This window comes from Zea mays, chromosome 3 (assembly GCF_902167145.1).
Source record: "Zea mays cultivar B73 chromosome 3, Zm-B73-REFERENCE-NAM-5.0, whole genome shotgun sequence".
NCBI lineage: Eukaryota > Viridiplantae > Streptophyta > Magnoliopsida > Poales > Poaceae > Zea > Zea mays.
In genome coordinates, this window is record NC_050098.1 from 213,485,628 (window position 1) to 213,500,896 (window position 15,269).

Below are 15,269 nucleotides of genomic sequence, written 5' to 3' on the forward strand. Positions count from 1 at the left end.
ATTAGTTGTACATGTTGGAAACACTAACAATTAATAGTTAGTTAATTCACAGCTAACAATTATTTCATTAGCTAGCTCAACCCATCTTATTGTTAGGTATCTAAACATGACTTTATTCTACCTCTCCCGGGTCCGTTCTACTAAAATTCCAATTTCCAAGAGATTTGGCTACTTATATAAAAGATAGACATGAGGTTATGCCAACGAACATAGTGCCTAAGGGGCAAAGGCCTAGGGACAGGTTGAAGGTTTCTGGTTTTGCAATTTTGTTATTGTTTTAGATTAAACATATATATTTGAATCATTTTATTCTATCTATTTTTGTAAACTCCGAATAGCGCATTCATTTCAAAGCTACCAAAATACTGTCACCACGCTGCTAAACTTGTGCGAGATAGAAATCGGGTCGTTAGCCCAAAATCAGTGCACCACAGATATCTAATTCCGTGTGGCCTATGGTCAAGACTCAAGCGATTGACAGGCAGGTCACGACTCACGCTGGGCAGTTGGCCACACGGCCCACACCTTTTCCAGCGAACAGTGGACAAGATACTAATACAATCGCCGGTTTACAGTGAAACATGAACTTGACAACCCGGTGAAACATGAAAGCGGCGACTCAAGTCAGGTGAAGCGCGGCCATCTGAAAGGAGATTCTACATGTATCTTTCACGATCAAACAGCTTCTGCAGTACAGCCTACAAAAAGCAAAATACCGATTGCCATTAGCAGGAAGTTACACGAAGGCAGCCACTGTATTACGGAAACGATATCAAAGAACAACAATGACAGACAGTAATAGAAGAGAATCGCTAACGTCCAATCACATGGACAGTGACTCACGGGGCAGGTGGTGTTCAGCTTGAGGGACTCAGCGAGCTCGCGGGAGGATATGAGGAGCTTAACAGGTCGGTATTCAAGCGCCTGGTTTCTCCATCTATTGTCACCAAAACTAATCAGCTCACGATCCGAAAGGTGCTCAAAGGCCTGCGACAAACAAGCGTGTGAGTTTTGGATATCTAATGCGACAGCAGGCCCACTGATTGTCGGTGATGGTAGTGCTTACCCTAAAACAAACGGTGCTTGCATATTTATCAGAAGTCTTATAGGCGTCTTGTATGGATCTGTATTCTGACAGACAATTCACCTCAGTTCACTTTTCTGTCCCTGGTAACAAGGGAACTAGGGGAGGGAGGAGAGGACTCTCTACCTTTCATTATGCTGGTGAAGTTGTATGAGGTTTGCTCCTTACTTTCTAATCTGTGCATGCACACAAGAATGTATAATTCCAAAATCGAGAGATCTGCGTCAAAGTTTTGACTGCATTAAAATGTCATCACTACATTGCAATGGGATTTACTAACACATAATGGCAAAAACATGAGCATGTTTGTGGCAGCTCTTGTGCTGTGCAGAAGAGAATTGGGAGAATAGGTGCACAAATAAAATCCACATATTTTGCATTTATTGCACAAACACTCTGAAACTATGGGGTAGCCAACAAAATATACCTTGTAAGCTGTCCATCTTAGGTTGCCTCTGCATGGAAGAAAGGGCCTTTAGGAAGCTTTCTACCGACAGGAATCCAGATTCCATGTCCATATATGACACAGCTCTGAAACTGAAAAAAAAAATTGCTTGTCCATATTCAGCTGAGCACATATTGATGTTTAATTATAGATGTTATGAAGAAAGAACCAACAAGCTGCTGGAAACGTACAGAAATCTTTGAATGTTGCTCGTTGTTGCATCAGCATCCATGAGGGAGTTGAGACAACCTTTGAATTTCTTATCACTAAAAATGCTCTGCAGCGTATATGATAAGAGAATTCCATTGTGTAATTTGTTTGCAGTTGTTCTGCCTAATTTCTTTACCCTTTTGTTTCTCCACGACAATGTTTTCAAGTCATCCGATTAATTCCAAGTCGGTTTGGACAAGTCATGATTAATCGCCAAGTCATCCGACTAATCGTGATTAATCGCCCAAGCCGGTCAGCCAGAACGAACAGCAAGTCGTCCAACTTGAAAACACTGCTCCATGGTGGAACAAAAAATCCCAAGGGGATTGGTTGAAAAAACATCAATAGTGTTTCTAACCTTGGGGAACATTGGGGATCTGAAAAGATAAGCATCCCACAAGTGGAGATGACTATATAGAATCATGAGCCATATGGCCTATAGAAAAGGCCTCGTACACTTAACAGTTAACACCCTACTCAAACTCAAGGTGGAAACGAGGATTTGAAGGATTGAGTTTAAGCAAGTTAGAGTACCATGTTTTAGTTTCAGAAAGCAAACATTTTGTTTCATTTAACAAGATTATATGCCATTAATAGCTAAGTACTCAAATAAGATGAGATATGCACCATAACAGTCAGGTCGTAGAAAGGATACAGTAAGTCTTGAGTTATAATCGGCGATATACTTTGATGGTAAACCTGAGTCTTTGGCCAGTATAAGCAAATGCTCCACCAACCTGCATTTTGTTAGTTACCAAAAGATGGCTTGGATAAGGGAATTCGGGAGCATTTCATGTTTCTTACCTAAAGAGTCTAGGGAAAGCACATACCGTTGTATATCATCCAACGAAGGCGAAATAAATAAAAGTTTCCTATGAGAGAATCGGGATCTAACCCTTTTCTCTAGGAGTTGATCTGCATCCTAAAAAATGGAACACCACTATTAAGACAGTATTATAATTATTTGAGCAATGATTACAATTATTATAACTTCATCAATATGCTGCAAATGATGATTTGTTATGCACATTCCAATTCCAAGCTGCCAGTCAACTTAATCAAAGCTAAGTGATGCTACTGCAATATGATTACATTATACACTGATGCACGATCACTACTACATAACCAAGAATGACATCTTTTTGTTTGAAACACCAATTAAGAGCGACAGATGACAGAAACATACTAATCAAATGACATTCAACACACACACACAAAAAAAGAAATCAATTATATACAACTGACAGGCTTGAGGTTTATTTCATTGGTAAATACAAGTAAATATGATGAAGCTTAGTTCATACCAAGCGGCAACTCACACCAATGACAACAGCTTGGGATGTTAGAGATTGCATTGCATCAAGTAAGCTGTAAAGCAACCTCTGTTTACCCTGTAACAAAACAACATGAACATAAGTAATCTTCTCATGTCAAAACTGACCATAGCAATAGTATAAGCATGCCACACCATTGATCATATGTGCCATGAACAATGGCTTTACTGGAATTTAAGTAGCTGCCATAAATGAAAAGTGAATAAAACAAAATCAGTTAGTTAAAGCATAAAGGGCAGCTATCTTGACCTGAGCAAAGAGGTCGAATTCTTCTAGAATAAATAGTATTGTCTTGTGAGCTAGTCCGCACTCCCTACAGAAGAGAGTATAAAACAGAAATGAATAAAAGAATTATGAACTAAAGACTATGGCTCAATACAATACCCATTATGGCATTATTTCACTAAAGCTCACCGTAACATGTCAATCATGAACTCAGTGTTGTCATCTGAAGAAGCCTAAGAGAGAAGGGATCAGAGTTCAGATATGCCTATAAAAATATAGAGAATAATAACTAGGCAGCAAATGTACCATTTTTGAAAATGATAACTGATGCTCCAAACAAAGTTGTCTGGCAATTTCCTACAAAAAAGAAAAAGATATTAGTATTAGGCGCTGCCTACGACTGCTTCAGCTTCACAAAATTTGAAGTTGATGAAGAGGAGCTTCAAAAAATCGTGAAGCTAAAGTTGCAAGCTTTTAGATAAGTTATTTTGTTTTTTATTTAGATTAAAATTATTTTTAAACCATTTAAATTTATATTATACACCACAGCTTCACATTGAAGCTGGAGCAGTGTCAGACACCCCCTTAGAATGTTAGGGACTTGCAGAATTATAGGACTTAGGCCATGTTTGTTTCCCTCCTAGTTTATATAAGTTGGATTATGGTGAAAGGGTAGGAGGGTAAAATATCACTTTGGGTCCAAAGTGATATTTTACCCTCCTACCCTTTCACCATAATCCAACTTATATAAACTAGGAGAGAAACAAACACACCCTTAGAATTTGGAAGCCATAAGATAAAGATGGAAAACAGGAAGAGTATGCTGACAATAGAAATTAAACCAACAATAAAATATGCGCTAGAGCTTCCAAAGGTGCTAACCTTCATAGCACAGTTGTCGTCATTATGTAGCATCCCATTTAGTCTGATCTGAAAAGTGTGCCGCAATTATACAAAGTGCAAAAAGTCCATATGTTATGGTCGCTAGATCGGTGAGGGATTGGAGAGGGAATTCGATGGTTGGAGCTGTTGGTGTGGTACTGTTCACAGGGCGCCGGCCGGGGGCCTATGCCCACGGCCGAGCAAGAGAAGGGTTTCTCCCTTCTAATTCTTGCCTACTTTATTTCTCATCCGTTGATTACATAAATAGACCAGCTGGCCGCCCCTATCTAGCTAGAGATCCTTATCTCCTTAAAACTCTCAACAACTACTAACTGATAACCTTCCTATATAATCTCAACTAATATCCTAAATAATCTCAAGTAATCTTCTAATCTTATCTCTAACTATCCTCATCTAATCCCCCTTGGAGGGCCCATGGCTGCTGCTACCCCTCCGTGGGCCTCCTTAGGCCCTGACATGTTCACGCATGAACAGTACCATGCAACGTTTCCTTGGGACACAGGATGATGCTTGCAGCTGCAGTATATCTAGAATCATCCTGCGTCCCAAGGAGATGTGTGGTACTGCTCATGCGTGAACATGTCAGGGCCTAAGGAGGCCCACGGAGGGGCTGCGACAGCAACGACCATGGGCCCTCCAAGGGGGATTAGATAAGGATAGTTAGAGATAAGATTAGAAGATTAGTTGAGATTATTTAGGAGATTAGTTGAAATTATTTAGGAAGGTTATCAGTTAGTAGTTTGTTGAGAGTTTTAAGGAGATAAGGATCTCTAGCTAGACAGGAACGGCCAGTCGGCCTATTTATGTAATCAATGGATGAGAAATAAAGTAGGAAGAATTAGAAGGGAGAAACCCTCCTCTTGCTCGGCCGTGGGCAGAGGCCCCCGGCCGACGTTCCTGCCCATCGATACCCCTCTCTAATCCCTCACCGATCTAGCGACCATAACAGAACAGTACTCGCTGTTACTGTTCACAGGGCGCCGGTCGGGGGCCTCTGCCCACGGTCGAGCAAGAGGAGGGTTTCCCCCCTTCTAATTCTTGCCTACTTTATTTCTCATCCATTGATTACATAAATAGGCCAGCTGGCCGCCCCTATCTAGCTAGAGATCCTTATCTCCTTAAAACTCTCCTAAAAACTCTAAACAACTACTAACATATAACCTTCTTATATAATCTCAACTAATCTCTTAGATAATCTCAACTAATCTTCTAATCTTATCTCTAACTATCCTCATCTAATCCCCCTTGGAGGGCCCTTAGTAACCAGGTTCCCGGATCGATGGGATCGAGGAACGGGAACGTAGTACGCGGTACGCTACTAAAACTAGGATTTAACACTACTGGAACGAGAGTGTTCCCACGTTCCCGGAATGAGGAACGTGGTTGTCGGTACCCTGAATCAGGGGTACCCTCTTCTACAGTATGAAGGCGTTGTACTACATGTACGACGCCTCCAGGTCTAAAGGCACCACGTGGCAAGGAAAGGTAATACATCCCAGGATGTATCATTGGGTCCGGACCTCCACAGTAGGACACCGGACCCCTGTGCGTACAAGCCCGGAGCTCCGAAGAAGGCATGCCGGGTCCCTCGGGTAGGCCCCAGGTCCCTCCGAGTAAGGTCCGGGCCTTAGCAAGGTCCCGGGACGGGGAAGACCCCGACTTGAGTAAGGATCTGGTGCTGACACGCGTCCAGGCCCTGCCCTGCGCTCCCCGCTCAGGGCAGAGACCCGCTGCTGCTGCGTGGCTTGTGGCCCGTGACATAAGCCAACGGGCTGGGCCTGACGTGAGGCCTATAACGCCGCGCAGCCTCTGCATTTATTGCGGAGAGGACGCGCCGCCTGCCACCACGCTGACGAGCGACGTGCCCTCTCAGCATTTAATGTGTCCTGTCCAATCCGCTGCCAGGCAGCGTCAGGGTCACCCAGCAGACGGCGCGCCTGTCCAGTCTGTTGACAAACAGTGCGCCCGTGCCGAGCGGCGCACTGTACTCATCGTCCCTTCTACAAGAAGCTTCCCCTGCACGCCGAGGATACACAGATCTCGGATGTCAGGGCACAAGAAGATTGCTCCAGCAGCAAACATTTGTAACACCAAGTGTTATATTCTTTATGTCCCTGGGCCCACATGTCGGGGCCCAGTACCTTTGTGCATGCCCCCTTCGGCTATAAAAGGGGAGGCATGCGAAGTTACAAAAAAGATCCAATCTTAGGCTCACTCAAACACTCACAAGTTCATACAAGCTCTCAAGCAATACATCACACAGTGGAGTAGGGTGTTACGCTCCGGCGGCCCGAACCACTCTAAATCCTTGTGTGTTCTTCTCGTTTTCCCGACTAACAAGCAAAACGCCTAGGCCCCTCCTCATCTTAGAATTTAGGGCGGGTGCACTCCGCCACCCGGCCGGAGATTTGCTCTCCGACATTTGGCGCGCCAGGTAGGGGGCTAGGCATTAGGTTTTTGCTTGTTTCCTTGCCCAAGCATGATGGTGCAAATCATTGAGCACCGCGCCGAGACTTCGGTACATTTCGCGGTGGAGGGAGAAGCTGCTTCCTCCACACCGCAGGTTCCCAACCGCCCAGTGCCAGGCACTGCTGCAGTGCACGTCGCACGGCAGCACACGGCTGCGCAAACGTCCCGGACTCCATCGAGGGCTTCTCCGGGGGCATTATCGGCAGCCATGGAGTTGTTGCGACACCCTCCAAACTCGACGGCCTCACCGGGGGCCATGAAGCAATGGCGGGACGACGTCGACCGACTACTCGGTATGGCACATTCTACCTCGACCAGTTCGAGGACGCGGTCATCCCGGCGCCAACACGAGGCGTCAGCATCTGTGCGCTCACCCTCAGTAAGGGGTGCACAGACCAACGACCTTCGGGCAGAACTCAACCGCAGGCGCGCGGGAGAGGATGACCGGGTCTCTTTGGAAAGGGCGCGCGAGCGCCGCCAAAACATCGATGGTCGCAACCTCGATCAAGACTTCGTTGTGGTTGCACCGCAGACACCAATGGGCACCCGGTCCCAAACGGGTGTCCCCTTGACCGGTGTGGGTTGCGCCGCTCTTGCGGATCATCTCCGCGCGGCGTCATGGCCACCCAAGTTCCGGCCGCACCTGCCGGAAAAGTACGACGGAACATCGAACCCGTCGGAGTTCCTGCAGGTGTATGTCACCGCCATCACGGCAGCAGGTGGAAACACCGCTGTGATGGCGACATATTTCCATGTGGCCTTGTCTGGACCAGCCCGGACCTGGCTCATGAACCTCGCCCAGGGTCAGTCTACTCCTGGGAGGAGCTCTGCGCGCGGTTCGTTGCGAACTTCGCCGGTGCTTACCAGCAGCACGGTGTGGAGGCCCACCTCCATGCGGTGAGGCAGAAGCCCGGGGAGACCCTCCGAAAGTTCATCTCCCGCTTCACCAAGGTGCGAGGTACTATACCTCGTATTTCTGATGCTTCCATCATCACGGCCTTACGACAGGAAGTACGTGATGAAAAAATGTTGGAGAAGTTGGCCACACATGACGTGGAAACTGTCCCCACACTCTTCGCTCTGGCCGATAAATGCGCCAGAGCCACCGAGGGCCGTGCATGTCACTCAGCCCCACAAACCGGAGCTGCCCAGTCGGGTGGCTCGAGTGCCGTCCCCCGGGACGGAAAGAAGAAAAAGAAGAAGGACCGCGACTACCAGAAGTCGCGGTCCACCGCTCTGGTGGTCGCAGCCACGACCGGAGGCCAGGGCGACCGCAACAAACGCCCACGGCCGCAGAGGGGTAACAGCGGCACATGCCCTGTGCACCCCAACGGTCGCCAGTGCCGCGGAATGTCGCGAGATCATTGACCTCGCGAAGCGCGTCAATGAGCGGCGCGAGCAGTCTTCCAAAGACGGCTCTCCACCTCACCGCCGACCTGGCAAAGAAAAGGTGGACGAAGGCGAGGTGGTCGCGGTCGCGGCTGAGCGGGACCTCGGGTATCAGTCGCCCGAGGGGGACCTGAAGGATGTCTTCGCTGGAGGCTCCTACTCCGGTGGAGACAACTAGACAGACCCCAGAGGGACCCCGAGTTCCCCGGTCTACGGAGCTGAAGCTTGCCTTCCTCCGGAAATCCTTCTGGATTCCCCACGGGTCCAGGCTGCTGACAGGTACACGCGGGAGTAGTCATAGCCAAAGACGAGGGCTCCCGTGTCAAATGCAGATGAGAACCCAGGGTCGGGACCTATCCCTACGGCAAGTACCAAACCAAGAAGGGCTCTGCAACTCTCCCCCAGCTGGGAAGGACCCTTCGAGGTAACGGGAATACACAGACCCAAGGGCAACCATCTAGCTACGACTGGAGGAGTACCTTACCCCGATGCCGAAACATCTCTGTAAGTTCTATCCATAGAGCAAGTCTGAGGGGTCGAAACTGTTTTGCTTTTTTGTAACTAGGCAACACATACGTGTACGACAACCCGGTGGGGTCTGTCCCCATAAACCCGGCCTATTGGTCTGCACACATGCATGACGAGTTATAAAGAAAAACTACCCCCTCAGTTGAGCTTCTATGATAGTTCCATCTTGCTGCTCCATGGTCCTACCTTGCAGTCTTTCAGATAAGTACTTTTTATCTAACCCACCCGTACGGTTTCCATCTGTCTGACATGACGACATCCGAATTGAGCAGCCAGGCTTGCAGTTTAGGGCCCCCGATACGAAAGTTGGGAGGTCTGACAGCCTGGGAGCCGGCCCCAGAGAACGGGACCCCATTCCATGGGGTTGTTCGGAGCCTGTGTGGCCGCTTAGCCTAGTTCCGTACCCGAAAGCCTGCACACTCCACCACTCCGTGACGGGTACCTAGTATTTGGGGCTATAAGTCCTGTGAGTCCGACAACCTCGGGACCGGAACTAGAGAATGGGCATTAGTCCCCTGGGGTGGTCCGGAGCCCGTGTAGCCGCTCAGCCTGGTCCCGTACCGTGGGCCTGCACGCTCCACCACCCTGCGACAAGTGTCCTAGTATCTAGGGCCGCGACCCAAGGGGGTCCGGACACGCAACTTGGCCACCCAGACTGAAACCTGCGAGTCCCGAGCATGTATCAAAGGATGGCTAATGTCAAACAGGGGACCCTATGGGTGTACTACTAACGCTCCTTAGCTAAAGCTGTGTACAGATCCAGACCTCGGCGAGGCTGCCTCCCGAGAATTATTGACAACCTTTTCAGATACGCTGGTATCCAACCTCAACAAATCAAGCCTGCATCCCAGGCAGGGGGCCAGGTACCAGGGAGGAGTCAACAGTATCGCGCACAGCAGAAACAAGTTGGAAATAGATAAATGCTAATACTGCTTAAATAGTACTCTTGAGTACCTTACAAAAAGCGAAAGTATTACATCTGTTTTCAAGTGGAGCCCTAGTTCCATCTCTACTCTACAGGTATGAACTACCTCCACACCGGTAGGGCCGCGAGATAGCTAGCTCCGAGCGGCTCGCCAGCGGAGGCGACCACCTCAGCACCAACGGCGGCGGCCACCTCTGCACCAACGACTCGCCAGCAGTGGCGACCACCTCAGCACGCACGCCACTGCGAAAAGGTCCTCGACCCCATATTCCTACGGGGGGCGATAACGAGGCCATTAAAGCCAAAGAGTCGGAGGCCCGGCGGCAGGTGGCACTGACGGTCTCGCCAGCGGAGGCAACCACCTCTGCAGTGGGGAGCCTCACCAGCGGCGGCGACCACCTCAGTACCGACGACAGCGGCCACCTGTGCACCAGTGTCGTACCGACGAATGGCGGCCGCCCCAGCGCGCGCGAAGAGGTCCTCGCTCCTGTCCTCACTGCGGGAGTGAGGACAAGACCATCCAAGAACGCGGACGCCGCCCCCGCGGCGTACGACGTCTTGTACCGCCCCCCGGTGCAGTCGCCGGCGCGGGAGAAGCCGTGGATGTGGCGGACCTGCGCACGGCGCGACCGTCGCCCGTACGGTGGACGGGCAACCACGCCCCAACCAAACGGCAGGAGGCGGTGCCGAAGGCGGCGCCGGGGCCATCCAAGCCGGGGAACCGGGCACGCGGCGGCCGACGGCACCCGCAGTTGGCCGGTCCCGCGTACCCGAAGTTCGCCTCCTCCGCAAGGCTGGTGAACGCCCTTCTCCCCCGAATGCTGGAGGAAGAAGCGGGCCACCAGCCCATGCGGAAGGCAGGACCCCAACTCGGCTCGCCCTCCTCCCCAGCGCGGATGATGAACATCCTTGAAGCTGAGGGCAGGGGGAGGCCGCAGCCCGGCTCGCTTCTCTCCACCACAAGGCTGGTAGTCATCCTTGTGGATGACCACCGGCCGGAGGTTGCGGCCGGGCTGCATGATGAAAATCCTTAAAGCCGAGCGATGGCGGAAGGGCGCCAACCCCCACGGGGTTGCGCTCCTCTAGCAGCAGCAAGAAGAAGACAAGACCGGCAGCGCCACCATGAGCGCGAGCTCTCCGGCGGTGAGATCGCCGGAGGGGGCGACCCTGACGCGGATCCCTACAGAGAACACCGGCGCACCCCATCTGGACGCCCGAAAGGCGAAAGGGCGCGATGAATGCGAGAGGAGCAAGGCATGGCTATTGCCCGGGAGATCGACCCCTTTTTAAAGGCAGATCTCCCCGCTCGCGCCCCGAAGCGTCACGGGCAAAGTTTCCCCCGACGTGCACCAGGGTCACCGCCCTATGACACAGGGGCCAGGACCCACATATCATACAGATTGACCCGAAGCACGAAGAAGGCGAACCACCGCACAAGGAGCGTGCAACTGCCCCGCAGTTATGCGCCCCTTCATTTGCGGAGCAACCAGCGGTCAGGAAGGCGAACCGCCACACAAGGAGCATGCAACCGCCCCGCGGTTAAACGCTCCCTCATCTTCGCCGAAACCAGCGGTCGAAAAGGCGAACCGCCACGCAAGAAGCGTACAACCGCCCCGCGGTTGTGCGCCCCCTCAGCTTCGCTGTAACCGGCGGTCCAACATGGGGGCCCAGGCCCACATGTCATACAACCGGCGCGCTGGTTACCGGGTGCGGAAAAATCGCACCGCCGCTCGCGCCAATGTCACGTCTTCTCGGGGCCGTCACGAAAGACTGAAAAGATAAGTTTTCAGAACCAGTGCAGCGACTCGAGACAGCCCGCGCATGGCCCAGCGGTGGCATTAAGTACGAAAATCACGGGACAGTCAACCGTGGGAATAGGCGTGGCAGTCGGCATGACCATATGCAGGCCGGCAGTAATTGCGCCAACAGGCGCGCAGGGGTGGCAGGCCAACCGCTAATCAAGCTTTGGCCCCACCTGCAGGCTCGCATCCTCCCCTGAGGCGGGCCCGGGGGCCACTGTCGGTACCCTGAATCAGGGGTACCCTCTTCTACAATATGAAGGCGGTGTACATGTACGACACCTCCAGGTCTAAAGGTACCATGTGGCAAGGAAAGGTAATACATCCCAGGATGTATCATTGGGTCCGGACCTCCACAGTAGGACACCGGACCCCTGTGCGTACAAGCCCGGAGCTCCCAAGAAGGCATGTCAGGTCCCTCGGGTAGGCCCCAGGTCCCTCCGAGTAAGGTCCGGGCCTTAGCAAGGTTCCGGGACGGGGAGGACCCCGGCTTGAGTAAGGATCCGGTGCTGACACGCGTCTAGGCCCTGCCCTGCGCTCCCTGCTCAGGGCAGAGACCCGCTGCTGCCGCGTGGCTTGTGGCCCGTGACATAAGCCAACGGGCTGGGCCTGACGTGAGGCCTATAACGCCGCGCAACCTCTGCATTTATTGCGAAGAGGACGCGCCGCCTGCCACCACGCTGACGAGCGACGTGCCCTCTCAGCATTTAATGTGTACTGTCCAATCCGCTGACAGGTGGCGTCAGGGTCACCCAGCAGACGGCACGCCTATCCAGTCTGTTGACAAACAGTGCGCCCGTGCCGAGCGGCGCACTGTACTCATCGTCGCTTCTAAAAGAAGCTTCCCCTGCACGCCGAGGATACACAGATCTCGGATGTCAGGGCACAAGAAGATTGCTCCAGCAGCAAACATTTGTAACAACAAGTGCTATATTCTTTATGTCCCTGGGCCCACATGTCAGGGCCCAGTACCTTTGTGCATGCCCCCCTTCGGCAATAAAAGGGGAGGCATGCGACGTTACAAAAAAGATCCAATCTTAGGCTCACTCAGACACTCACAAGTTCATACAAGCTCTCAAACAATACATCACACGGTGGAGTAGGGTGTTACGCTCCGGCGGCCCGAACCACTCTAAATCCTTGTGTGTTCTTGTGTTCTTCCCGTTTTCCCGACTAACAAACAAAACGTCTAGGCCCCTCCTCATCTTAGGATTTAGGGCGGGTGCACTCCACCACCCGGCCGGAGATTTGCTCTCCGACAGTGGCCAAGTTCCCAGTTCCCGGTTACTAAGGGAGGGCCCATGGCTGCTGCTACTGCAGCCCCTCCTTGGACCTCCTTAGGCCCTGACACCATACAGTTACCAATTAACAATAGGACACAATTTATTTATTTATCTGTAATTCTGGTAAGAATGCATTTGAGTGTGATGCCTAAGATCCACACAGTTGTAACAAAAGGGCATTCCCATTCCATCTTCCACCTTTCCTAGTCTCTTCTTTCCCTAAAGATCCTTGATCAAAGAGGTCTTTCTAATAGCATGAAAAGTCGAAATGTTGTCACTGGGATGGGGGAAGCTAGTCAGTACTTATGCACAGAAAGGTGTTCTAGCCCAGTGCATATGGAGATATTTGGAAAAATGCACGTGCCAACATGTGGCTTCGCTAAAATGCGGCATCAATCAGTGACACTGGATACTGCTTTCACAGCAGAAGTTTGTCTGTGAAGTTTAAGCGAGTCATCACTTATCATTTGCATAATTAATTGGCACATATTTCTAGTGATACTTGAACTGAACAAAATGTTGCATCGCACCCATACCACGGAAATCGCATCTGGGTGCTCCTCCTTCAGATCATCAAGAACCATGTCGACCACCTGCAAAAACATAAACTCTCAAACAAAAAGTAAACTACAGTTCCACACTGCACTACAGAGTGCGAATCTGCAATTGCAGACTTGCGCATTTCATCAAACAGCATGCGCTGCAGCAATCAGAAAAGGATATGCAACCAGTTAAGGGACCCCACCGCTGCTTTTCCACACCCGCGGGGACCCAAGAGGAGGACAGAATTGTTGCAGGCCTCGGAGACCGAGCTGGCGACGAGGTACTTCAGCTTGCTGCCCAGCTCAAAAGGAGGCCGATTAGCAAAATTGCTTCCGGCGAGCTACGCGGCCGGTACAGGTATCGATTCGGCTCACCTGTAATTAGTGTCCAGGGAGCTACTGAGGGCGGAGTGGATGAAGACCGGGTCGCAGAGCCGGCTCCGAAGCACGGCCTGTGCTTGGCTCGGCAGGGACACCGCTGCCACCATAGTGGCGGAGGATTCGCGTCTAGGCGGAGCTGGGGTATCTGAATGGTTAATAATCTGAACAATGGAGAAACATTGTGCATCAGCATACATCTCGAGCAATAGGACTAGACAAGTAGACAACATCAACTTACATCAACACAGGAACTGACAGATTTAAACTCAACAAGATCTAAACCATACGGGAGGAGAAGTACTGGACTTCAGTTCACTAACCTGACCGGCGAACTGGAGGGACGGTGGCCTGCAGCCTGCAGCGGACTGGTTCGCGGGTGGTCTGGGGCGGTGGGACCTGCGGCCTGGCGCCTGGGCAGAGAGCCAGCGACCGGGAGGCCAGGGCGCCGGGCAGGCAGCCTGGGCAGACGGCCGGACGGAGGGATGGCAGTATGGCACTGGCAGCCTGTGCGGGCACCGGCGGGCAGGCGACAAGGGACGGGGCCAGGGGGCACGCCCTCACGGACGTCGTGCAGCCGAGAGGGGCAGCGGCCGGCGGCTGAGTTTTTCTTTTTTCTTTTTGGAACGACGCTGCTCGAAGACTGCCTTCGTCTTTTGGTACCCGTGTGAGATGTAGAGCTTGTTTCGAACCACATAGTTTTTAAAAAATTAATTTATAAAAATTGAGATGGTTTTAAACATATCAGTTTATACATCAGTTTATAGAAATTGGATTCACAGTTTCTTAAAAACCAAAAAGTTATCCTTCCTAACTAAAAAATAAAAAATGTTTTCTTTAAAACTAAGTTACTTCCAAACAGTACCATAACCTAGTGGTATCTACTCGCTATCCCGTTATCGAAAATGGATCCCAGTCTTCTTCTCGAAAGTGTTGGTAGGGTTCCTCTTGAGTTCTTCATTCCTCATCCGTGCTCCTCTTCTCATCTCATCCATCGCCGCCTGTGTGTTGATAAAATTCTAGAGAATCTTGAAATGACTTCATTTGAATGCCAGACATCTTGAATGAAGCATGTGATGAAGATGAAAGGAAATGTGCTCTTGCGTCATTTCTAGTTGTTTTGGTGATTAAATGTCCAACACACCACTTTAAACTAACACTCTTGATATGAGCATGCGCACATGTTTAGAGAAAGCAAATTAAAGATAAGGAGTCCAAATTAATTGAATTGAAAGGCCAAAAGTGCAACTTTGAGTAAAGCTACAAAAACATGAGGTTTAAGTACTTAAATAAGTTGCACATGCATTATACTATGTTTCTTGCACCTTTGATTTGCTTCTAGCTCCTTTGCGAAGAAAAGTGGCTTTTGGACTTAGTAGTGAGCATAATGCAAATCCTGGTGAAGAGAAGTGAGAAAGGTATTGTCGGCGTTTCGAGACAGGGGGGTCCCTAAGCCGACGAGTGAGTGTGCTGCGTGCCCCAGCCCAGATGGGTCGAGCGCGTGGGCGAGCGCGAAGGGGGGAGAGGCGAGGTGGCCGGAGTCGAGCGTGAGAGAGGTGGAAGTCCCGCGGCCTTCGTGTTCGTCCCGCGCCCAGGTCGGGTGCGCTTGCAGTAGGGGGGTTACAAGCGTCCACGCGGGTGAGGGAAGCGAGCGGCCCCAAGAGAGCGCCTGTCCCGTCCTCGGTCCCGCGCGGCCAACCTTTTCTGAGAAGGCCCTGGTCCTCCCTTTTATAGTCGTAAGGAGAGGATCCAGGT

The 15,269-nt window shown here is 51.0% G+C and overlaps 1 protein-coding gene across 6 annotated transcripts; it reads right to left on the bottom strand.

The window, feature by feature from the left end:
- Positions 1–316: 316 nt before the first annotated feature.
- On the bottom strand, positions 317–14,190 carry LOC541939 (origin recognition complex subunit 4). 6 transcript variants are annotated; one of them, XR_002750253.2, is made up of 17 exons: positions 13,838–14,179; positions 13,512–13,678; positions 13,340–13,430; positions 13,131–13,187; positions 4,181–4,228; positions 3,605–3,655; positions 3,488–3,531; positions 3,323–3,386; positions 3,044–3,130; positions 2,570–2,661; positions 2,395–2,476; positions 1,721–1,806; positions 1,512–1,621; positions 1,211–1,320; positions 1,067–1,131; positions 844–987; positions 317–698 (listed from the first exon to the last, which is right to left on the bottom strand). XR_002750253.2 is itself a non-coding variant. In XM_020549796.2 (17 exons), the coding sequence occupies exons 2-17, from the start codon at positions 13,622–13,624 to the stop codon at positions 657–659; spliced, it is 1,269 nt and encodes a 422-aa protein (XP_020405385.1). In that variant the 5' UTR covers positions 13,625–13,678; positions 13,838–14,179; the 3' UTR covers positions 317–656. The 6 variants fall into 6 exon arrangements, 3 of the variants coding, with proteins under 3 accessions (XP_020405385.1, NP_001151847.2, XP_023157709.1); XM_020549796.2 differs by having other exon boundaries at positions 1,211–1,303; XR_002267866.3 differs by having other exon boundaries at positions 325–698; positions 1,067–1,124; positions 1,211–1,303.
- Positions 14,191–15,269: the final 1,079 nt, after the last annotated feature.

Bases quoted from the DNA above. Each gene is read 5' to 3' on its own strand.
- LOC541939 (XM_020549796.2), bottom strand. From the start codon at position 13,624: ATGGTGGCAGCGGTGTCCCTGCCGAGCCAAGCACAGGCCGTGCTTCGG. The intron at 13,188-13,339 runs GTGGGGTCCCTT...ATGTTTTTGCAG, and splicing joins GCGGGTGTGGAAAAGCAGCG to GTGGTCGACATGGTTCTTGA. The intron at 2,662-3,043 runs GTATGAACTAAG...TCCATTTTTTAG, and splicing joins TTGGTGTGAGTTGCCGCTTG to GATGCAGATCAACTCCTAGA.